General features: G+C 46.9%; 8 protein-coding genes across 8 annotated transcripts; 4 read left to right on the top strand and 4 right to left on the bottom strand.

The window, feature by feature from the left end:
• Positions 1-818: 818 nt before the first annotated feature.
• On the bottom strand, positions 819-2886 carry C8R40DRAFT_665085 (uncharacterized protein). The gene has a single exon (XM_046235813.1). The coding sequence runs from the start codon at positions 2740-2742 to the stop codon at positions 1036-1038; it is 1707 nt and encodes a 568-aa protein (XP_046081154.1). The 5' UTR covers positions 2743-2886; the 3' UTR covers positions 819-1035.
• A 524-nt stretch (positions 2887-3410) lies between these two features.
• On the top strand, positions 3411-5635 carry C8R40DRAFT_1073522 (uncharacterized protein; the record flags this gene model as incomplete). The annotated part of the gene is made up of 2 exons (XM_046226586.1): positions 3411-3899; positions 3956-5635. 2 exons carry the CDS (start codon positions 3411-3413, stop codon positions 5633-5635), a joined length of 2169 nt encoding a protein of 722 aa, XP_046081153.1.
• Positions 5636-9554: 3919 nt separating this feature from the next.
• Positions 9555-10925, bottom strand: C8R40DRAFT_1073521 (uncharacterized protein; the record flags this gene model as incomplete). The annotated part of the gene is made up of 1 exon (XM_046226585.1): positions 9555-10925. The coding sequence occupies one exon, from the start codon at positions 10923-10925 to the stop codon at positions 9555-9557; it is 1371 nt and encodes a 456-aa protein (XP_046081152.1).
• Positions 10926-12411: 1486 nt separating this feature from the next.
• C8R40DRAFT_1073520 (uncharacterized protein) lies at positions 12412-12800 on the bottom strand (the record flags this gene model as incomplete). Its single annotated transcript, XM_046226584.1, has 2 exons — positions 12412-12658; positions 12733-12800. The coding sequence occupies 2 exons, from the start codon at positions 12798-12800 to the stop codon at positions 12412-12414; spliced, it is 315 nt and encodes a 104-aa protein (XP_046081151.1).
• Positions 12801-13364: 564 nt separating this feature from the next.
• Positions 13365-14745, bottom strand: C8R40DRAFT_1175965 (isoprenoid synthase domain-containing protein; the record flags this gene model as incomplete). Its single annotated transcript, XM_046232421.1, has 8 exons — positions 13365-13688; positions 13740-13818; positions 13875-13941; positions 13992-14093; positions 14146-14283; positions 14349-14395; positions 14450-14604; positions 14677-14745. The coding sequence occupies 8 exons, from the start codon at positions 14743-14745 to the stop codon at positions 13365-13367; spliced, it is 981 nt and encodes a 326-aa protein (XP_046081150.1).
• A 1344-nt stretch (positions 14746-16089) lies between these two features.
• On the top strand, positions 16090-18037 carry C8R40DRAFT_1073518 (histidine phosphatase superfamily; the record flags this gene model as incomplete). Its single annotated transcript, XM_046226583.1, has 9 exons — positions 16090-16242; positions 16295-16615; positions 16674-16802; positions 16857-16862; positions 16923-17070; positions 17150-17314; positions 17439-17608; positions 17666-17917; positions 17975-18037. 9 exons carry the CDS (start codon positions 16090-16092, stop codon positions 18035-18037), a joined length of 1407 nt encoding a protein of 468 aa, XP_046081149.1.
• Positions 18038-18412: 375 nt separating this feature from the next.
• On the top strand, positions 18413-19721 carry C8R40DRAFT_1213180 (uncharacterized protein; the record flags this gene model as incomplete). Its single annotated transcript, XM_046233211.1, has 4 exons — positions 18413-18539; positions 18598-18872; positions 18931-19323; positions 19381-19721. 4 exons carry the CDS (start codon positions 18413-18415, stop codon positions 19540-19542), a joined length of 957 nt encoding a protein of 318 aa, XP_046081148.1. The 3' UTR covers positions 19543-19721.
• A 178-nt stretch (positions 19722-19899) lies between these two features.
• C8R40DRAFT_1057772 (Alpha/Beta hydrolase protein) lies at positions 19900-20952 on the top strand (the record flags this gene model as incomplete). The annotated part of the gene is made up of 3 exons (XM_046225173.1): positions 19900-20570; positions 20628-20811; positions 20884-20952. The coding sequence occupies 3 exons, from the start codon at positions 19900-19902 to the stop codon at positions 20950-20952; spliced, it is 924 nt and encodes a 307-aa protein (XP_046081147.1).
• Between the last annotated feature and the right edge of the window lie 1541 nt (positions 20953-22493).

The following is a 22493-nucleotide window of genomic DNA, read 5'->3' as shown; positions in this document are numbered from 1 at the left end:
ATTTTTAACGCACGGCAGCAGGCGGCAGATCTCGGCAAAGGAACGGCGGCCAATGAGTGATGCGTAGTCAGGCACCGTGTTTTGTGTCCTCGGTACGTCATTTCAAAATGACCTGCGAAGTGCTTCTACTGTCAGTGTATGGTTATCGGAGAACACAGAGAGAGAGCACATACCACTTGATGGTATTCATGGAGAGAATCCAATGTCAATTAAATGCGACGTATCACTGGTCGGCGGGATCTACAGTGCCTCCGAATTCTGTGCATGGTTCATCTTCTGCCACTAGCCCGTAACCGAGAGACAATCCATTGTCAAGGTGCGACTCGATCCTAAATATATCTTGTACATCGGCAGACCATGACTGTTGCTATTCATCGACATCATTTAATGCTCTATAATCCCTTCAGGATCAAAAGAAGATGGGGATACGGAGGGATATTTACTCCTCGAACAAATTTTGCGTGTTTGAGCGGGAATGTCGGTGTTTCCGCATTTCCTGCGACTGTATCCAATACCATTTGGCAAGGGTATACAGGGCATTGCGTATAGAGAGCATTTGACAGAAGAATCCTGAGGTTCAAGTTTGAGATTTGAGAGGACATGCAATATTTCCGATGATTTCAAGTTTCACGAAGTACAGTGCATTCTTGGTGCATTAGATGCTACTACCGCGCGGCTCGGACGCCGAACATTGGGGCCCAATGATCATCGATTCAGGGGAATCTCGACTACATTTCAAGGATACCGACGAGCTTGAGGAAGCTTGAGGGCCACCTTTCTGTATCGCAGGCGCCATTGGTGACTGACTTTATTACTTGGTGGAATTGCTGCTCTGTACGTCGGCGTCAAGGATGATCGATGAGTTCAAGTTGGTTGATGGTAGGATTGTCACATGTGTAGCAGATGTGGCGCTGTTAACGTGATCTGAAACGCGATAAATTTTACGAAAGTGACCATGAAACCTTTATGAAGAAATACAGGTAGGATAGTAGCCAGGTCGACGAGAGCGTTTGCTCTCATCTAGGATCGGTGAATTTACAGATCGACATATATCCCACCACAAATAACGTCTACTTTCATCCCCTGCTTCCAAAGGACTTTTAGGGAGGAAAGTTTCGTCATTGACTTGACTGTGTCCAAGTCAAACGTGTGGAAAAATTCATCACCGAATCGAAGTTCGACTTTCTGAAGGGAGGTGACGCCAACTTCTTGTGCATAATCATCTGAAGGAATCCAGCGAGACGAAATTGTGTCGACGAAAACTTCCTCGTCGAACTCCTTGTCAACCTGAAGGCGGAGTTTTTGTAATTTGGGTAGTAGCGGGCTTGCAGGTGAGAGTCCATCGAATCGACGAAACGCGTGAAGGCTTCTCAAAAACGCAGAAGACACTAGCGGAGGTAAATATAAACGTGAACGTCCTCCCACAGACGTTTTGCTAAGGGGGCTGTCGCTGAGGGTGAGTTCGACAAGAGAGGGAACCTTTCGTAGAATGCTGAGCAGGTTAGAGAGGTCCATGGAAAGGTCCATGAGATTGAGGACTGTAAGATGACCGCCACACCGTTCCATAAAACTCGTGAAAATTGCTAGTGCCTCGACTGACCAATCGGTAAGGGGATACCTGTTTATTCGTGTACTAGCCACAAGTTGGAAGGAATTGAGATTAGGGAGATCAAGTCGGGCCAGAATCGAGATGAGGATATCAAGATTCGAGACGAGGTCGTCATCATCATCGTCCTCGTCCTCGTCAGGAGCCGTTTGGAAAAAGGACAATGCTAATTTGGAGAGTCCGTCATGTGTTGTCAATGTCTGTACGTCATCTGGGATTGGGTTTGACTCGTTCGGCTTGAGCTCAATGTGAAACACCAGTAGGTTGGGACAGGCAACCAGAAATTGGGGAACAGAGCTCAAGCTGTTTAGTGAGAGCCTCGTGATTTGGTGCCAAGGGACGCTTGGATGAACATAGTGTGTATATGAACTGTCGATGGTGAGAGAATGAAGCTTTGGCATGAGGGTAAGGTTGAATGAAGGCGAGGGACCTTCAAGGTGAGATCCGTATAGAGTAAGATGTTCGAGTTCTGGACAGGACAAGACTGAATGACGCTCAAGGAAACCGAGTGAGGTTTCGATAGTCAATCCGAGGGTTTTCCACCGATGAGCATGAGTAGCTAGATACTGAAACGCTTGATGTTCAAAGTAGTCGATGCTCAAGGGCTGACCTGTGCCGAAATGCGACACGAAGATCTCCATGTGTAAAGCGGATTCTTTAGAACGGTCCAGGTATAGTTGTAGTGCATTTGTCGTCACTGCCGATGGTCGTCTGGTGTCAAACAGAAATGTGATTTGAGACCACAGCGAAGGAGTGGAGAGAACAATTGCCCTCCAGTGAGAGCAGACGGCGCCAGGTATTAATGGCCCGCAAGCATGGTAGTCAAAAATGATACGCAAAATGTCGTCTGGTAATCGACGGATGGAAGAAATGAGGGAGGCACAGTCGCTCAAGTGAGCCTGCAAGCGATCTTTTTTCCGTCCAAAAAACAGAACTCGGGCCTGTAATCGGGCTATCTCCATGTCATAATCCTTCAAATCTTTTTCCCCTTCGGAAAGAACTTGTTGAACTTGGGACCGGTTTATGTGTAATGTTCCTCGTCCATGGTATTCCTTGAAAGCGTCCTGGATAGAACTAATAGAAACTCGAGGGTTGAAAGGACCTTTTGGATTACCACCACAGCTCTCGCAGGGCATAATATCACCTTGCTTGCAAGGTCTATTGCACTCCGGAAGTTAAGTTGTTTTGTGCAGGCACGTTTTGGTTGTGCTTGGCCTCATGCTTTTGCCAAATGTTTACAAACATCCTGAGCTCTGTGCTTGCCTTGCGGCGCACCTTTTTCCTCAATACTCAGATTAATCAAACAAATTTCTACAAGTCTTTTGAAGTGTGTATATCCTGTAGTGCAACTTATGTGCATTGTTTTTTTCACTTGATACTTGAACTAAAATCTACACCTTGACAAAGACACTCAGATGATACTTAGACCACCCAGGACCACCCTACACTTTTTGCATACATAAATCCTGCATCATTCCCTAGTTCCTGCCATACCAGTTCTAGTATCAATTTAACTGAAATCTATCCTTTCCCAAGCGAGGTGCAGTCCACAACAGTGGAGCCTAATTAAGCTTATCTCATGCCGCGGTATCTTATCTTCAATTCCCACAATGCCGATCCTGTCGGCGGAATTCACAAGTTCTTGGACAGGTTGCTCGCTGTTACTTGCTGTTATTTACATTCTTTTCGTGGTGCTCGACGTGTATCATCTCGGAAACAACACTTCACAGTCTTTACGATTATTTAAAACTACGTTGGTAATCAAGGATCGCGGTGTAACGTGTAACCTTTGGGTTCAACCACCATGACTTCTTCCACTTCCAGCGTCGCTCCTGCTTCCTCCAGCTCGTCTTTCGACACAGATTCCGGCAATTCTCACCGGTTAGCTATAACAGGAGCGGTACTTGGTGTTTTTGGGATTATTGGCGTCGGAATCATTCTGTGGTGGACGCTTAGAATGAAGCCCAAAGTGCCTTATGAAGAGGAAGCACCTTCTACGCCAGTCCCAAGGCCAAGTCCTCATACTGCATCGGGATCGGGAGTGGCAGATGCTTTGAGAAGGAGTTTAACGCTTAACAGGTCCCTCAGTAATGATATCGGGCGAAGTAAATCCAGCAATTTGAATAGAAACAAGTCACTGGCAGCGAAAATCACGCCTTTCAATCCAGATGCTACCATTGAGGGAGACGGTCCGAGGTTTGTTCATACTCCAGGGGCCAATATGCGTATAGCGACAAGACTCAGCAACGGCGTGTGGCAGTTCAGTGAGCCGGTCAGAGGAGCTTTGGGACAGGTAAGTTTTTGGCTTCTCATGATACCGGTCAGTTTTACATAGGCTACTTTGTACAGATGCACCCGCTTGCCGCAGCTTCTCAAGCATCTCTTCTCCTTCAGACGCAAAACCTGGACACAGCTTCCTCACCGTCGCTACCTTATTCGCCGTACCTCACTCCTACGTCGAATCTTTCCAACCCTTTCTCTGACGCCAATAGCTATGCTCCGACACGCTGTGAATCTCCAGCAGAGAATCCGTTCGACTCGGAGGAGATTTCAGACTACGGACGAGCTGCGCGAAGACAAGATACCTCCGAATCGCACGTTTCGACTACGACGACCTCACACTACCCGTTTACGCGGCCTTCCGCGCTCACTCTCCGGACACAGACACAATCCATGTTTCGGGGCACCGTTTATGACCTGCAATCTCTTTCTTCTCCCGGTTCGGCTGTACCAGCAGGTATCCATGATATAGACGAGGATATCATGAAGCACAGGGGTAAACCTTTACCTGTTGCAGACAGCGAGCTGATGCGGAGAGGATTAAGGAAAGAAAGTTCACTTGGTGCTACAAGCCTACTCGGTTCCGCCTCTAATTTGAGTCTGCCTATGAGGCAAGATTCAAATGACTCTTTTCACGGCGAGCCCGGACTGGGTAGACGTCCTTCAGCTGCTTCCGCTGTTCTACTGGGCGGGACGGGGCCTGTTGGCACTCGCAACATTACTGCCATTAATAACGGAAACAGGTCGACCACTTATCATCCGAATTTGGATGATGTGATTGATGTGAGAGGGGATTCAAATGAAGAGAGGGAGGCAGAGATGGATCTCGCAGACGTCGCAGAAGAAGAAAATTTTCAGGGCGCTGAAGCGCTGCCTACTCCCGTGTCTGGTGGAGTAATTACAGGAGTCTCGCCCTATCGAATGTCAGAAGCGTTTACTTCTCTCGAGGGTCATGGCCTTTCCTCTCCTGGTCCACTAGGAAGTGATCGTTTTCCTTATGCTGTCTCTAATCATGCTTCACACCCATCGACATCGACTATCGCCACTTCCCTTTACCCCCACACAATCACCACGAAAGGCGGCTCTTCTTCACTTGGTTTCGGGCTTTCTAATCCGTATGCATCCACGTCTACAGTGTACCTCGGTAGTTTAGGACATCTCACGAGGCCGAGTTTGGACACTGAACGTGAAACCGGTCAGGATATTAATTCCAGTATGCGTCATGGGCGACCAAGTCTTTCCATCGAATCAGCGGTTGATAAAAGGGGAAGGCGCATGAGTCGGGGTAGCACCCTTGCTACTACATACGAGGGATTTGAAGGTGAAAATACTTTGGTGTACGAGTCCCCGATATCCCCAGGAGGTTCTTATCCATATTCACCAACGTCTACTTCATACACACATGACACCAGGGCCCAAACCAAGAATTGGCAGCGGCAAAGCTCATTTCTTGGCAGCGAATCGCACGGATACGGTGCAGGGTATGGATTCAAGAAGCCGCATCATTATCAGTTGGGATTGGACGATGTCTATGCTGCTGATGCGTCGATGTCGATGTCAGGACACGATCATTCGCGGGAAGATGGTGATGGGGGTGATACGACGATCCATGCGGTGTCCCCGTCGTGGGCAATAGACGGAGTAAATGGTGTGGAGATCATGGATGTCCCCAGTGTACCACCGCCCACATATCTCTCTCCTGGGTCGAAGTCTAGATCAAGTTCGCGATCGATGGAAGGCAGAACATGAAATTATGACTTGCGTGTTACGTTCTATGGTATGATGTGTTGATTCAGCATCTACTTCCCTCGTCTGCATCTGTCGGAATTCTCAACGATTCACTCTTTATATAATTATTTTCTCCTAACCCCCCTCTTCCGTGTTGTTATATGGGACGTGTTGCTTGTTTCATCGTTAGTCAACGTCGATCTAGTCTTCTCTTCCAATTGCTTTCGCTGACAGTGTGCACATACTTTAAACGTATCCTGGAGTTCATTTATTTGCAGTTTGATTTATTCGATATCATATCTTCTCATGACCCCTTTTGCAATATGCTTGCTTCTATGTTTTGTCGCAATCTTATAGTACACCTCTTCTATGATTCAGAGCGCGTCGCGATCGTCACCCTTCGTCACCTCGGTGAATTTGCTCCAATGCTTAACTCTTGTGAAGCCGAAGGAGGCGACTGCTGACGACGGCTGTTCAACATTACTCAAGGCGGTCGAGCATCAAGTTAACTCGGTTGTATATCTCCATTGCACATTTGCGATGAGATGTGTAGTTGGCATCAGCAACTGCAGCTTTGAGGCACAGGAGGGCACATGCTGACCTACGCTGACTCGCTACATCCTAATACTGGTGTTTACATCCTTTGGAACTGCGGAACTCATTAGATGTGTATCTGGCTATCTGCAACCTTCTGCAACCAGCTACTTACACTCAGTGGCAGGGTTCGACTTGTTTCACCACGCATTTCGCACGCAATAGGCAGGGGTCCAGCTGTATCCGGCTCGAAAGGCCTCAACAGGCGTTCGGGAGTTGGGAGAAATTTTTGTAAAAATATGGGACGTTTCAACGCCTCCGGCGGCGGTGGTGTTCGGGCATTTTTTCCCAACTTGAGAGTTATATTCGCAGGTGGACCACCTGTCTTGACTGGGATGGATTAAAGAAGCAGTACTCGCTGCCCCGTACGCTGCTAGGTGCTCCTGGCAGGCTTTGGAAATACTTCGATGATTTTTTTTCTCATTTAGGCCAGCGATAAGTCAGGCTGAGGTTCAGTTCGAATTAAATGAATAAGTAAAAGTGGTGATAGATAATACTTGCGAGGAGGTTTGGCTGGGCTTTAGCCCCGCGCGGGTGGGCAGAAGATGAATATGTGAGATAAAAGTACACGCGGGGATTAAAGCAGTAGCATACAACTGGGAGAACTAAATCGGTGCGGGTGGGTGGGTAGCGAAAATTATGTGAAAACTCCAATTGGCGGTGGGAGTCGGATGTGAGAAGATAGGCGCCAAACCAGCGCTGACCGACTCACACCACCTGGCTGACTTATCCTCTGATAAGCCTCCTCTAGCGACTTATCTCGGAATAAGTCAGGCTGAGGTTCAGTTCGAATTAAATGAATAAGTAAAAGTGGTGATAGATAATACTTGCGAGGAGGTTTGGCTGCTTTAGCCCCGCGCTCCCGCCCGTGGTCGCCGGATGAACCGGACAACCCAGACAGAGCCTGGGCTCAATCGAGGGGAGAACGGTGGACACAGGAGATAAAGACCCAAACAGAGTACGGCTCTGAATGTGGGAAGAGTAAATTGGCTTAAATGGATAAGTTATTTACTCTTCAGTAATGTCAATACCAACAATACAAGCAACAATGAGAGAATTAGGAAGGCCATTAGCTCTTTGGAAGTCATCTAATGAATGTTTGAGTCTCAATATCTGTGAAGGATCATAAACTTTAAGGACATGAGTAGGTAGAATATCTTCGAAACGGCGCCAGTAAAGTAAGAAAGCGAGGGAGGTCCAGAGCAGGGGTTGCAGGGGTGGAGTGGAAACAACGTCGGAGAGAAGGCAAAAGGCCGCGAGGGATAGCGTTCGAAGTTTTGGGTGATTTGGCATGATATGAATGCATAGAGAAACGAGTACGGAGTGCAAATTTTTTGAGTGGCCAATGGGCGTGGAACATTAGCACTCATGACTGAACCTTCGGCCGCAAGAATGTGAGGGTCACTCAACATGATAGGATAATATATTAATGAGCTCATCGGGGAGCTGGAATTGTAAAGGGAGGCGATTGTCTTGGAGACCCAGAATTTCACGCGAAATCGGGTCAGCAGGGTTGTTGGCAGATTCAATGTAAATCAATTCAGGTAAAATAAAGAGTGGGCCAATGGTGGCGCATGTACGACATATGGACATATTTATCCAGTAATTGGGACTGCGAGATTTTTTAATAGCGCCAATTGTGCCTTGGTTATCGGAATGAATGAGGAGGCGAGTATTTCTGTAATCCATGGATTCGAGGAAATATATCAAAATCTCGACTGCGACTGTTTCGAGCCAGCAGATGTCACGACCCTCAATTTTCCAATTGTTGGCCAGATGAAAGGCAGCCCATTTGCCTCCGATAATGATGCCAATACCCCAGTCAGTAGAGGCGTCGACGAAAAGACCGAGGTCTTGCACTGGTCCTAATTCATGAAGTTGTCGGAAGACATGGGGCACTGAAAGACGTTCAATCCACCACTGAATTTCGGGGATGATTTTGTCTGGGTATTTACCCTTTTCGACCTCGTAATTGCGGTAAGAGGACATGAAGTTGGAGATTGGAGGGAGGTGGGTCTTGCCGTCAGTGTAAATGAAAGCAATGTGGCAGAGGGTGCCGTGGATGTATTCGATCTTCACCCTAGGGGTGAGACAACGATGGGATGTTTCGAGGAAATTTTGTAGGCGAAAGAGGTATTTTAGCCTCTTGTCCTCAGGGAGACTGACGCGTTGGTGTTCTAAATCCCACAGGAAACCGATAAACGTGAAAATGAGGACAAATTGGTGTTCGCCTTTGTCCGGGTGCCAAGGGAAACCTAGCTCGGAAATGAGGGCAAATAAGCCATCGCGATTGGTGAGGTCGAGTGAAACCAAGGTGTTGGGAGTAATGAAAGCAGCGAGATCGTCTTCGACCTTTGCTATGGGAGCAATTCCAAGAGCTCGCCAAATTTCCTGACCAGCATTTGATACCATTCCTGAGTTTGAACTGGCGGAAGCGGCCCCGAAGGCGTAACAATGCTCGACCCAAAATCCTCCATCGGGGTCACGTACCACCATGTAAGGTTTGTCTTGAGGACGTAGAGGTATGGTGCGATGAAATTTCGAAATATCCATTGTGCAGACTTTGGTACCGGGGGGTGCGGATACCAGCTGGGCGAATTGAGTGAGAATTAATAATGTGAATAGCGAATAGCGAAATGGGAAGTAAAAGAGTGAATGCGATTGATAAAGGAAATATGACCGTCGAATAGGATGGGATTAACCCAGTGAATAAGCGAATAATAGTGGCGAGTTGAGAGTAATTATTGAATAATAATGGCTTACCAGATTTGCTGTATAAGCAGCTGAATCGAAAGAAGTAGGGAAGTGCTCTTTGAGAATATAAGAGTTGATGCAAGGAATCAATTTTCCGGAAGAATTGCGACCGTCTTTGGAAAGATTCCGACAAACGCGACGCTTTGCCGGTTTTCCTGGACCTTGAGATTGTTCAATGATAATGAAGGGAGAGCAGAAGAAAGGTCCTCGCATGATAGATTCAATTTCGTTCTGTGAAAAAGGACCGGACATCCGATTAGATGCTGCTTCTTCATGGATATAGTCCCAGACTACATCAGGATGTTTGTGAACCGAGCTGTGGTTTGGAATAATGATAGTTTCATACAGAACAGGCATGTCGCCAAGAGGGAAGCCTGTGGTGAGATATTCAATAAGGAAAGGGAAGCGATCCCAAATGTTGTGCCTGGCTAGCTCAATTGCAAAAGCAGATGCGTTGTAAGGCGTTATGATGCGATCATATATTTCCAAGAAATGAGGTGGAGTATTGGGAAAAGGCAGGCAAGAAATCTTCGTTGCGGAGAAATTGTGCCAAGAGAGAGAAGGGAGAGAATTTGAATTTGACTGGAAGGAATCAGTAACCTCCGGGATGGGAGATGGTACAACTAGGATCCCATTGGAGTGCGGGGTGGGAACTGCCACAGAAAGTGCAGACGTGGGAAGCACTTGGACATTTTTTGGAGCAGGTTGAGAAAATGTTCCAGTAGGTGCAGAGTCGCACCTTGCTGGATGGGTGGAGGAGCTCCTTCCCGTCGCGTAGTGCCCACTTGGCTGGGCCATGGGTAGAGTCGGTATGAGTGAAGAAGGTATGACCGACGCCTCCGCAGATGATGCAACAAGGTTCACGGGAGGCCTTTTCCTTGTTGCCAAGCGGAAAGGAATTCGAAGATGTTGAGGGTGGGACATCATGCCCAATGATTTTGGTGGACCTGAAGTTCGAGATGTGAGAATGACGATTAGACTGAGGCTGGGAGGAATTAGACGAGGAAGAGGCTTCAAGGGAGTCAAGACGTGATTTAACGCGGCTCCATTCTGTTCTGTAATCGAAGAGGTCGAAATGAGTTTTTTTGTTTTGATGTTTCTGACGAAGCTCGAGCTCGATGTCCTTCCACAGGTCAAACAGTTTGACTGAGTCGGTTTGATTCTCGAAGAAACCGAAGTGTTTCCTGTAAAATTGAGGTTCGTTAGCCTCATCACCTTCAGCATATAGCAAGGATTGATAAACGAAGAAATTCGCCGTGGCTTCGAGCCACTCGAAGTGTTCGATGGCCAAATCTTGTGTAGGTCCTCCCTCGCGGCTACCCTTAACCTTTTTTATGACATCCGCGAGGTCTAATATTTGAGGTTTCCCTTCGATATGCGAGATTTTCGTACGATGAAAAGAAATTGAGTTGTTGTTGAGGAACTCAACATTCTTGTTGGTGAACAGGGCGAGAGAGATGTGGTAGCCGTAAAGACCGAGGTCAAGAAAGGCTTGGTCGAAGAATACATTTGGAGGGGAAGTGGGGTCAATCTCGATGAGGTCGTCATTAGACCTGAAGCGTTTGGAAGGCTGGGTGCCCGAAGCCTCGACAGACATGTCATCTCCTTCCCTTGGCCTTAATCTCAAAGATTTACGCCTGTCAACTAACCAGCTAATTGTATGGGCAGAGAGCCAGGCTTTAACTTTGTCAAAGTAATCTTGGTCCTTCAACATCTTATCATATTCTACCTCAGGGATAGACAGGTAGGACGACACATTGGAGACATCATCATTGCCTTCGAAGACGCGTTCACGACGGCTGGCGTTGCGAGTTTGTTTGTTGAAATTAATACGAAGTTTGGATTCGATAGGGAGTTTTGATATTCTGGAGATGGTTTCGGCGTCCTTGTGAGTTTTCCTTGTACGGTTCGCCGAGATTATCGAAGGGTCGTTGGGAAGAGGACCCTGACGTGTGATTTGCATGATTATAGAAAAGCAAATGAATAAATTTACGCGAAAATAGCGAAAATTATGTGAAAACTCCAATTGGCGGTGGGAGTCGGATGTGAGAAGATAGGCGCCAAACCAGCGCTGACCGACTCACACCACCTGGCTGACTTATCCTCTGATAAGCCTCCTCTAGCGACTTATCTCGGACTAAGTTACTTAGGCGCCGGGGCCTGGTCTGACGGAAATTCTCGGAAATTCTTGGTTCTGGTTTGGACATTTCAGCCAAAAGTCGTGAATTTTGAGAACGCCTAATTATCCGGGGTCTTCCCAACTTGTTTGTATGTAGTAGCAGGGTAGTCTTGTAGTTGTTTACCCTACTTCATGCGATGATAGGGAGCAATTGGTGGATTGGTGAGATTTGGGAAGATTGGAGGATTGATAGGGACTGATTGGAGGCGATGAGAGGCGATTCTAGGTGGTTTCCTGATATATACATGTGATAGGCGAGTTTGAATCCGTTTATAAAGTGTCGGAAAGGTAATACCTCCTTCAAGCTCCTTCACTGCTGGTCATTGTTGCTCACGCCTCCAAAGAAAAATAAAGTCTTCTCTGCTGGCCACAGAAGACTCGGTCCTACTATCTCTTCGTCTTTTCTCCCAGAATCATTCCCCCATCGTTGTTCCCGTGTACGTCGAATTTTTTTCTTTCGTCACTGTTCGCTATTTCTCGTGCGTCGGGTTACAAAATTTCACCTTCGATGCCTTCTCAATCGTCAATCTGCGAGGAAGGCATCACCCTACATTTTGTCTACTCTCTTTCTATCCTCGGTCATCATTGATATCCGTTTCTTGTTCCTTGTACATTCAGTCTATGATCAATGGATGTTTGCTCACCGTTATTAAAAGTTGTCCGCTAGAACAATCATTCAACTTCAACATGCGCTTTAATATTATTCACCTTTCGCTCGGTCTTGCCTCCGTTGTGTGTGCAGTTCCGGTGAGGCATATGGTTTCGGTGTCTACGGAACCGGTGACGAAAAGAGTACGTGGCACATTCCTACTTTTTGTCAAAGTCTCCTACCCCTGTGACTGACTGCACTTTATATAGGCGACGATTCCTTACTGGGATTCCTTTGATGGACCACCGATAGATTTGGAATACCATTATATACCTCCTTCAACCAAAGAACATCAACAGGACAACAAATATGCCGGTTACACAGATGACGTAGTTCACAGAATTCTCGATCGTAAAAGCCAACGGATTACGAGCGTTCCCTTTACGGGTGATCCCCGACAGTTTTCGTTCAAAATTCTCACCCCTATTCAAGTGTTCGAACTGGTCTGTCCATGCACTGTGGATGTAGTTGTGGAACCACAACAAGGAGGAGCAGGAGCACAGGCCACATCAACCTTCAGGGAAACTCGATGCAAGGATCACTTTATCAACGGGGTTCCGCGGCTTCCCGATGGTCTTGACCCTCACGCTAAACCTCCGTCCAGGCCTGCATCCCCTGCCTCTAATTCACCGCATTGCCCTGCTTCACAACATTCCCCTGGTCCACCGCATTCCCCAGCACACTCCTCAGATTCATGGTATACCACTGATTCTGATTCACCGCCTTCCCCTGGTCCACCGCATCCTGATTCTCATTCTGATTCTGCCACCTCTGCTTCAGCGCAATCCCCTGGTGCACCGCATCCTTATTCTCATTCTGATTCTGCCACCTCTCCGGCCACTCATCGTTACGTAAACCATATTGGCTCCTTGAACGTTTCAGGCAGCGCTTCTGTGCATAATGGCAACACTTTTTACTATTAGCTGCTTACATCTGGCTTACATATTGTTATTATGATAATGTTTTCCGGGTGCACACTGGGTCACAATTGAAAGAGCACTAGCTTTCATGGCTCGACCGCGAATATCATATATACAGAGTACACAAATGATCCTGGCCGTTTACGTCTCCCTCCAAAAGTCTTCTTTGCTAGATTTCAATCTTGACTTAGTAGTGTCTGGCGATGTGCGCATAGGAAGCGTTGTTAGTGCCCATCGCACATGACGTTGAGTTGCTTGTAACGACCTTCGAAGTTTGAATGAGTTTCGGATATTCATTGCCTATGACTGGGGTTTACGCTTGCTTGTTGGGAGGACAAAATACACTGCTGGAAGTGATTTATAGTAAAGGCAAACCCTATTTATTGTGTTCGCATTATTCACCACAGCATTTTTGCAGATTTTGAACCCGAACTGTCAACGCATCACATGCCATACTTTTCCCTTTGCGCCACCCGCAAGGCTGCAACGAGGAACATCACCTTGTGACGAAGCTCTGGGGACGAATCAGAAAGCAAAAAGTTGGGAAGAATAGACAAATACACGATGCCAAGTTCGGAAGTTCAATTGATAATTTAACGGCACATAGATCACATAGGTTCCCCTTCCTTCGATTGACATCATCCGACCTCCACCTCAGTCTTCTACACCCAACACCCTTGCTCGATCAACGACGAAACTCTCCATTAACGTTACGAGAGCTTTATTTCCTCCCAACCTACTAATCTCCGCTAACGCTTGTTTATGGAGCTTTTCCAAAACGCCTAACGTATAATCGAACGATTTCGTCTTATATTTGAGGTACGAAATAGCGTATGTTTTGAGCGTCGGCGTGGTAGGTCTTTTCTGTAAGACATTGAGGATTTGCCTGTTAGACGTGTCGGCGTGGATGCTGTGGACGACGGGGAAGGAGAATTTTCCTTCGGTTAGGTCTTCGGCGAAGCCTTTGTTGGTGGCGTACTGAGGCATATGTTTAGATCAGGAAGTGAAGGGGTTTCGTGAAAGACGAACCTCAGGGCTCTGAAGATTCATCAGGTCGTCTCGGATTTGAAAATAGACGCCAATGAGATTAACCAGTGGGACATAGTCTCTGGGAGCAACGAATCAGGACTGAGAGGGAGGGCGATGCAGTTTCGATAGACAGACACATGAGATGTAGTTGTAGAACACGCCATCATGAGCTTAATTCCAATGCGAAGTAGACCACCAGTTTCTGAAGATTTTGAGGATAGAGATGGTTGTAAGCAACACGAACTGACTGACTATTATTCACCATGTCGATATACTCCTCCTCACTAGGACACGACAATGAATCACGCCATAGGATTTCCAGCCCTTGTCCTCTGTGAAGCGATAGTAGTTCAGCTGGGAAGGTAATGTTAACGTCGGCTGCAATAGAGGGACGTATATCACATACCGTTGACAATCGCGTGCAGATCATGTTCCTCAGAGCGAGTGAGCGAGTTGTTCAAGGTGAATAATTCTTGGAAAGCCAGGAAATAGACATAGTTTGCGGTGTTAATAGTTTGTGGGATCCCGTAGACTTTGTGGGCAACTGAGGAAGTGTATCTTAGCGGACTTCTGATGAAATGATAATTGCTGCCGCAGATAGACACCGACCTGGTCTTCCTCTCCGTAGTTGCGAATCATCTTCTATGTCGTCCACCCTGACAAAAAGACAAAATTGAATTGAGGAGAAGATATTTTAAATTGAGACGTACATCAGACTCGCAGCGTGTAACATGTTCACGATCTTTGCTATTGTGGCAATCTTGTCTAGGGGGACATTGAGCCATAGATTGAAGGCTTCGATAAGTCTTCCTCGCATGTCCTTTCCTGGATTTGAGGTAACGAATGTGAATGGCTCCAGAACAGCCTATTCGAGTCGTGTTCGTAATTGCGAAAGAGGAAACATGAAGATAAAGGCTTAGAAAGAAGAGATTCTAACAGCTTCATTTTGTTGCGTCCAGTGATATTCTGCGGACAGACGATCGAGGATGTTATCATATATCGACATGGTGGTTTCGGGATGAGTGATTCGAGTTCGATTATGGAGGCTGTGTCATCCAGCGTCTCTAGCTCGTTCTACATTAACAATCTATGTATCCATCCACGTTCTATCGAACAGGAAAAGGAAAGGAAAAGATAATTACTTGCGCGGCATGGTTGAAGTTTGGATAACGTTGTGTTCACAATTAATGCATACTAGTAATTGTATTTCACCGGTCAGTAATCCCCAAACTTGCCCCGAAATAAATGCCCAATCTCGAACAGGCGGCCATAGATTGAGACTAAAATAATTGCAATCCCAGGTTCGAATTTGGAGCGCTGTCAATCGCATTCTCTGCAGAAGCTGGCTACCCGGTGGCTTTAATTGAACAGACCTTCGCATTGCTTTCGTTTGAGCTCATGATCTAATCAAGTCAAGGTGTGTTCTTCATTCCACTTCATCCATTGACTGGAATGTCCTGCTATTACAACCATTCACAACTTGCCTCAGTACTTACATGTACATCCGATTTTTCTGGGCTCGGTGATAGATTGGTGATAGATCTTTGAGGCTGACATCGACAAATATTTGTTTTAGTAACTCCCTATCAGTCCTTACCCTGCTGTCACCCTACCTACAGTCAGGAGGTGAAAGAGTATACATATTCCGGCTCCAGAAGGCATTTTGCGTATGACTGGTAGGCTGCCCCGCTCCAGACACGTTGATATACTGTACTCATCAAGCTCTTCGAAGCAAGGTCAAACTAAACTTGAAGTCAAGCTTCCTTGTCATTGGAGGAAGGTTCCTCGATGTCCTTGGCGTATCCTCTAATGAAAAGGGTTCCTTTTGCCACCACCAGGGCAATCTTCATTCATCACGTCTATATCGCGATCGTGAATCACCCGCAGCCTTAACTTAGTGCTCGCCATCCAAGACAATACAACGTCTTGCACGGTGTTAGCCTGTCGGGACCCTTGAACGGCCATCAACCACGCGTGGGACATGCGTTTCACAATATCCACCGTAATGTACTTAAACCCAAGGTGCAGAAGCAATGTGTAAGATTGGGTTCAATTTCACTACCTTGACTTTTCATTGAGTTCTTGGTGGCCCAGCTTCACGTTTTTCGACCACACTCCGCAATCACTATCAACTCCACGCCTCCATTAGCTAGCTCGCCCTTACACTTCCCCACCACCCCCACGTATAAAACCTGCAACGACGATGGCAGGGTTGACAGAAAATTCATCACCATCATCTTTCAAGATGCGTGCTCAGTTGAACAACCCGCTTTTCTTCTCTCATCTCTCAATAATATCCCTCTTCATCTTGTCTTTCTGCGCTTCGGTCATGCGCAGCTCGCCCGTCAATATGGCAGACGCTAGTGACCTTGATGCAGCGGCCGTAGCCGACTCACAGGTGCTTGGTGTTATTGTTATTGCGAGGAACGGCGACCGCGTGGAGTACTACCAGGACCCGAAGACATACGAAGGTGGTGTAACCGAGACCACTGCATTGGGTGAAGTAAGTTTTGTTGATACCATTGTCGTTGAACGGGCCCTAACGTCTATCCAAGGTCGAATCCCACCAACTCGGCTCTGTCCTTCGTTCGGAATACCTCTCGCCAACATCTCCGTCCTACATCGACGGCATGCGCTCAGACCTCGTGGACAACAGCGAAATCAAAGTTCGCGTCAAGAACGGAGGTGAAGGCACTGTTATCTTCGACTCTGCTATTGCTCTCCTCCAAGGTCTCTACCCGCCGAATCCCAAAAACAAGATTGTCTTGGCCAACGATTCGGTGGTCACCGCGCCACTAGGTGGTTATCAATACGTTCCAGTTGAGACCGTCGAGCCAAGCAATGACAGGAGCTTGGAGAGCTGGACTGATTGCCCGGTAAGTAGAAATCTCATGGTCCCTGCCTGTGACGTGTGGCTGACGAAGGGTTCAAAAGGCATTCGAAAAACATATCAGTGAATTCTATGCTTCAGACGAGTTCAAAGCAAAGGAAAAAGATGCTCAGCCCTTCTTCAACTCGGTTAAGGACTTCGTCTTTGGACGTCCCACCACTTTGGAGAACGCAGTACGTCCTTTTCTTTTTGTTTTGTTTTAATGCAATCTAATGACTTTTTGGTAGTGGAATGTAAGACCTCGAACGTCGCTCCCACCTCTGTATTATGCTGATCATGGTCTATGTTGTTAGCTGTACGACTACATCAACTCGGAACTCACGCACAACAAGACCTACGCTTACCGTCTCCCTCCCACACTCGTTGAGACTGCCCGTGGATTGGCTGACTTCCACGAAAACGGAGTGTTCTCTGACAAGCAGAGCGGAGGCATTGGAAACAGTACGTATCATTCCAGACTATTTCACTCAATACTTCTTTGTCATGAGGATCTGCTCAACCTGATCATCGAAATTTTCAGTTGCCGGTCGCACCATGCTTCACACAGTCCTCAAGGCCCTGGAGCGCGTTGCCTTCAACGACGACCCCCTTCAGTTTATGCTCGTTGAGACCGGATACCAACCATTCATCTCTTTGTTCCACGAGCTCGAGATTGTTAAGGAACACCCTGAGCTTCAGGCCATCCGTGAGTCCTCTCTCGTTAACATGATCCTTACACTGCGGTGCCCCATCAACACACAATTCCCAGTACTTTTCCTTTTGTATTTCCTGCATACAACTCAATTTCATGGTTCTGACTTTCCTTGCAGCCGACTTTGCATCCGCCTTCGCTATCGAGCTCAGACGAGGCTCTCCACCTGACGTCCGTGACTTCCTCCGATTCAGGTTCAAGAACGGAACTGGAGGTGGTTTCAAGACCGTCTATGTATATGGTAGACACGCAGACATCCCATTGACTGAATTCATCTACAAGGCCAAGGTAACTTTATATCCTGTTATATTGCGTTAGGCATCGCTCACACTGTACCTGCAATAGGGCGGAGTCATCTCCAGCAACAAACAATGGGCGCAAGTTTGCGGTGGGAGTTCTTTCATCAACTCGGAATTAGGATTCGTCGACCAGATCACTTATGCGGCTACTCATCAAACCCTCTACACTGTTGCTTTTGCGTTCGTGACCTTCCTTAGCCTGTTCGTTCTTCGCAGTGTTTTTGTACGTGTTGTGAAAGCGACTGGTGAGAAAATCAAGAACCTGCGACCTAAGAAAGTGCGTCTCGAGGGTGAAGAAGTGAGTTGGTGACTCTAAATCAATCAGATACCTTGAACTTAGTTCTCTTTTTAACAGATCCTTAACGTCGACGCCTCGTCTGCTCAACTGTTGCCTGATGAAAAGATTCGTCGGGTTTGAATGTTTGAACGACCGTCAACGTCTTCTCTCCAGTTTAGTGGGTCTGGGACTCTGAGTGAACTTTCGGCGGCAAATTGCATACTTACATGGATGGATCTATTTCGTCTTCATTAATTAGCATCATTCTCAATCTTGCATACATTTTTCGCCATTGAATAATATTTATCATAATACACGCATTTTCACGTGGTCGTAAACATCTTTCTTCTCTCAATACCATGACGAGTACGAATCCCAAAACGAAGAAACCCAAAAACACCACCCACCCAGGGAAAGCTTTTCGTGGAACGAGTATGTTGTGTGATATCAAACGCTGTATTTTGCTTCTCATGCCCATTTCGCCTTCCGCCGTATTCATAAACTACCCGACTCGTGATGGCCACAGGCAAGAAGAACGTGGACCCATTACCTCCCGCAGATCGTATCAAACGCCTATACGCCTCCCTCGTTGCTCAAATTGACGGCGGTCACTGGAAGGGCGCAGAGAAGACTTGTGATAAGAGTCAGTTCAGTGTCTGTCAGTGAGAGCCTTCACACCCCATATTAATTTTATCTATCAGTCCTCCGTATCGACCCAATCGACGCTGATGCAAGACAAACGAAACTCTTCATCTATCTCCAGAAGGAGGAATATCGAAAGGCTCTAGAACTTATCGACGAAGGGCCCCCATCGAATGCAGAATCAAAGCCAAAACTTTTCGAGAAAGCTTATGCTTTGTATCGATTGAAGCGAGAGGCGGATGCCGAAGCGATTCTAGTCGAGATTAAGAGTCACGAAGAGATAGAGGCGGATGAAGAAGAAGAACGGGGTGTCATGCATCTCGAGGCGCAGCTGGTTCCGTGGATTGCTTATTTCTCGTTTCCAGTCCTTCTCATTGGTTTTTGCTATTTAGAATTATCGACAAGGAAAATATCAAGCTGCATACGACCTCTATCAACAACTCCTTGACACAACCGATCCGTCTTCAGAAGAACACCGCGACGTGCAGATAAACCTCCAAGCCGCACAAACATATCTTGACTTCCTAAATTCGGGATATTTGCAAGCCATAGATCATACATTGGCCTCTAGTCCCAGTACGGCGACTGGTCTAAAGGACATTGAAAACTTTCCCCCACCCACAGTACCCTCTAATGCTGTTACCTTTTCTATTCCATCGACTTCGGCGTCTGCAAAAGGACCTGCTGCGCATGAAGGAAAGACGAAAGTCAGGGTCAAACGATTACCGAAAGGTGTCGTCCCAGGTGTTACGCCCCCTCCCGATCCAGAGAGATGGATCAAGAAGGTAACAGTGTTCATGCTATCATTGAGCGTGATGAAAATTCATTCTTCTTCTTTACAGAGTCAGAGAAGTAACAGGCCTATGCACGGAAAGAAGGCCAAAAGTCGAGCTTCAGGAGCTACTCAAGGGTTCACGACTGAGGCGCCGGTGCCATCGGGTACATATGGTGGTGGTACTGGAAGTGGAAGTGCTAGCGGAGGGAAGGGTCGAAAGAAGAAGTAGTTGATTATCATCGTGCTGGACCGCAGAATGCAAGAGTACTATTGTCCGAGCCCAATGGGTGAATTCTGGAAGTGAGATTTCGTCAATAATTGCTTCCTCTGCGCTGCTCGATATCAACTTTCAGCCGGGTGTTTCTGAAAGCATCGACAGTCATTAGAGTCGACAATGCTTGCCCTGAGTGTGCAAAGACAAAGCTTCCAAGGCAAGTTGTTGTACTGTCCCATGACCAAAATACTTTGGATTATCTCCTGTGGATGTTGTATTACGGTTAAACTTGCAATGCCATCCGCCGGTAGCCGCCCACAGTCTATACATTCTTAAAATAAACTGCTTTTCTCATCCGCCTACAGCCCTCCCATGCCTGTCTCGTCCAGCACTGTCAAAATCACAGAGGGATTCATCCCATTCTCTGTCTTGTCCCTCCCGGAAAAGCCCTGTCAGACGTACTACAAAGTGATTGGTACGTTAAACAAGGACACGACACCACTTGTAGCGCTCCATGGTGGGCCAGGAACTGGGCACGAGTATCTTCTTATCCTCGCCGATCTGGGAGTACCCTTGATTTTGTACGATCAGATAGGCTGCGGCAAGTCTACGCATTATCCCGAGAAGATAGGCGATGCTTCGTTTTGGACTGTGGAGCTCTTCCTTGATGAGCTCAGCACTGTACTACGATACTTGGGGGTACAAGATAATTATAACCTGGCAGGTCATTCGTGGGGCGGGATGCTTGCAGCTAACCATGCGATTCTTCAACCCAAGGGATTGAAGCGTCTAATTCTGATGAGTGCCCCGGCAGATATGAAGTTGTGGGCGAAAGCTCAGGATCGACTACGGAAGTTATTGCCGCAGGAGGTGCAGGATATAATGGAGAAGCATGAGAAAGAGGAGACTACGGAGTCAGAAGAGTATCAGGGAGCTATGAAAGCTTATTATAAACGATTTTTGTGCACTGTGTGGCCTTTGCCTGATTCGATCCTGCACAGTTTGGGCGAGTTGGAGAAGGATCCTACGGTCTATATGACTATGTGAGCTTCCTCGGCTCAAGCCTGGCCTGTGGCTGACCGTCTATTTCCTTTGATTAGGAACGGTCCTTCCGAGTTTCATACTACGGGCTCTTTGAAGAACTGGACTGTCGTCGAAGATGCGCATAAGATCAATGCTCCGACTTTGTTAACCAACGGACGCCTCGATGAAGCTCAAGATGAAGTAGTAGTACCATTTTTCAAGGCGATTCCCCGCGTTAAATGGGTGAGATTCGAAAACTCTGTGAGTCTTAGCAGTCAAAGTTTCGTTGGACAATGGATCCAAAGTTTCAGAAGAATTCTAATGATCTATCAGAGTCATATGCCCCACTTCGAGGAAAGGGAAAGGTATATGAAGGAAATGAAGGCGTTCTTAGAATACTAGTTGTTGGATGGAGGATTATTTCGCTTCCGGCTACTAGTTGACTGTAAATAAGCGCCTAAATCTGATTTCTTTCTTAACACCCGAGAGAAGGCTGCAGAGCGGGCGCTTATCGCTTTGGAACTACGCTCTCATCGTCGAAATTCGTCTAAGCTCATTTTTTGTAATCCCCACGATCCCTTCCCTGGGACATTCTGGTGTCCCGTCTTCTGACAAAGACGTTCCAGGCTCACCAAACCGCGTTTCGTGTGTTTCCCACCCGGGCGGGGCTATGCCCCAGGCAAAACCTATCCACTAGCTCAAAGCACCTTGTCTGTGCTCCTTATCTCTGATGATAATGCTCATGAGGTTGCATAGTTCGCCCCCTTTTCCACTTATTTGGCGCCGAGGACTTCATGCACCTCACATCGCAACTTTTTTCTTTTTCGGCCTAGGAACTTGGGAGGACGATGTACATGTGGGATAAAGTTGGATACACAGCTCATGAGAAACAGGGTTGGGATAGGTACAGCGCATTGCTCTGCGTCCCAATGACAGGTAGATCTTCCCCAGAACAAAATAATTTGCAAAAGAACCAGTCTCGAAGATGCAAGTCCAAGCATTCGGGAAAATTGAAAGGAAACAGTAGTCCGAAAAGCGGGAGAAGGAAGAGATCCAGATTTCCTGCACCTCTCTTGGAGACACCGATCATTTCTACGACAAACGTTCTTAGCCTCCCTCCATCATTAACTGCAGTCTTCATCGAGCATCATTTCTAGGGATTGACAAGATATAGGCTTCGGGTATATCTTTCGATTGACTTTGTGGAATGATGACACAAACCTACTCAGAATCAGTGTATTTCCATCATCAATATCAATATCTACAACTAATTTGACTTTAGGATGTTCAAAAGATTGTCAAACAACTAGTGGAGAAATTCTCGAGGCGTAAATCTTCCTCCGATCCGACCTCGAAGGTTGACGCACGAACAGATCTCCAATCAAATCTTGGGAGAAATCCGACAGATATTCATGGTACACCGCAGGTACACCGTTCGAAACAAAGCGTCACTCTCACTGCGCTGCCCTGGACTTCGTGAATAGCGGTGCTGGGCCGGAAGATTCCAGTTCCAGACCGCTTGATGAATCCTAGTGTCTGTAAGCGATGAAATTGTATAGGAAAGGAAAGGAAAACGATAACATCATATCCGGCGGACAGTCAGAATCTCTCGAAGTCTCGGACCGCTACGTATCTGATGCGAACTTAATTCAATCACTTTGACTGTGCGTCTCGATGTTCAAAGTTTAGTTTAACCTGTACTTGCAATAAGTTTTATACTGAGTAGATATCCAGTTTTTGAACAACAATATTAGCACGGTATAAGAAAGCCAGGAAGCCGAGTCACCGCGATATGCCAGAACAGGAGTCAAGCTATTCAAGACTGTTCTGATTCTGGGACTTTGAGTAGGTGAGCTACGACTTGAAATCGTACGACTACATACTTACGTCATGAATGTTTTTGATATACGCGGGAGAATCTCGTCTCCCGTTGCTACTATCTT

Source organism: Lentinula edodes (assembly GCF_021015755.1).
Source record: "Lentinula edodes strain Le(Bin) 0899 ss11 chromosome Unknown C8R40scaffold_48, whole genome shotgun sequence".
In the NCBI taxonomy this organism is placed as follows: domain Eukaryota; kingdom Fungi; phylum Basidiomycota; class Agaricomycetes; order Agaricales; family Omphalotaceae; genus Lentinula; species Lentinula edodes.
The sequence above is the reverse complement of the archived record's forward strand: the minus strand, read 5'-3'. Positions and strand labels throughout refer to the sequence as shown.

Coding starts and splice junctions, on each gene's coding strand:
- C8R40DRAFT_665085 (XM_046235813.1), bottom strand. CDS start 2,742: ATGCCCTGCGAGAGCTGTGGTGGTAATCCAAAAGGTCCTTTCAACCCT.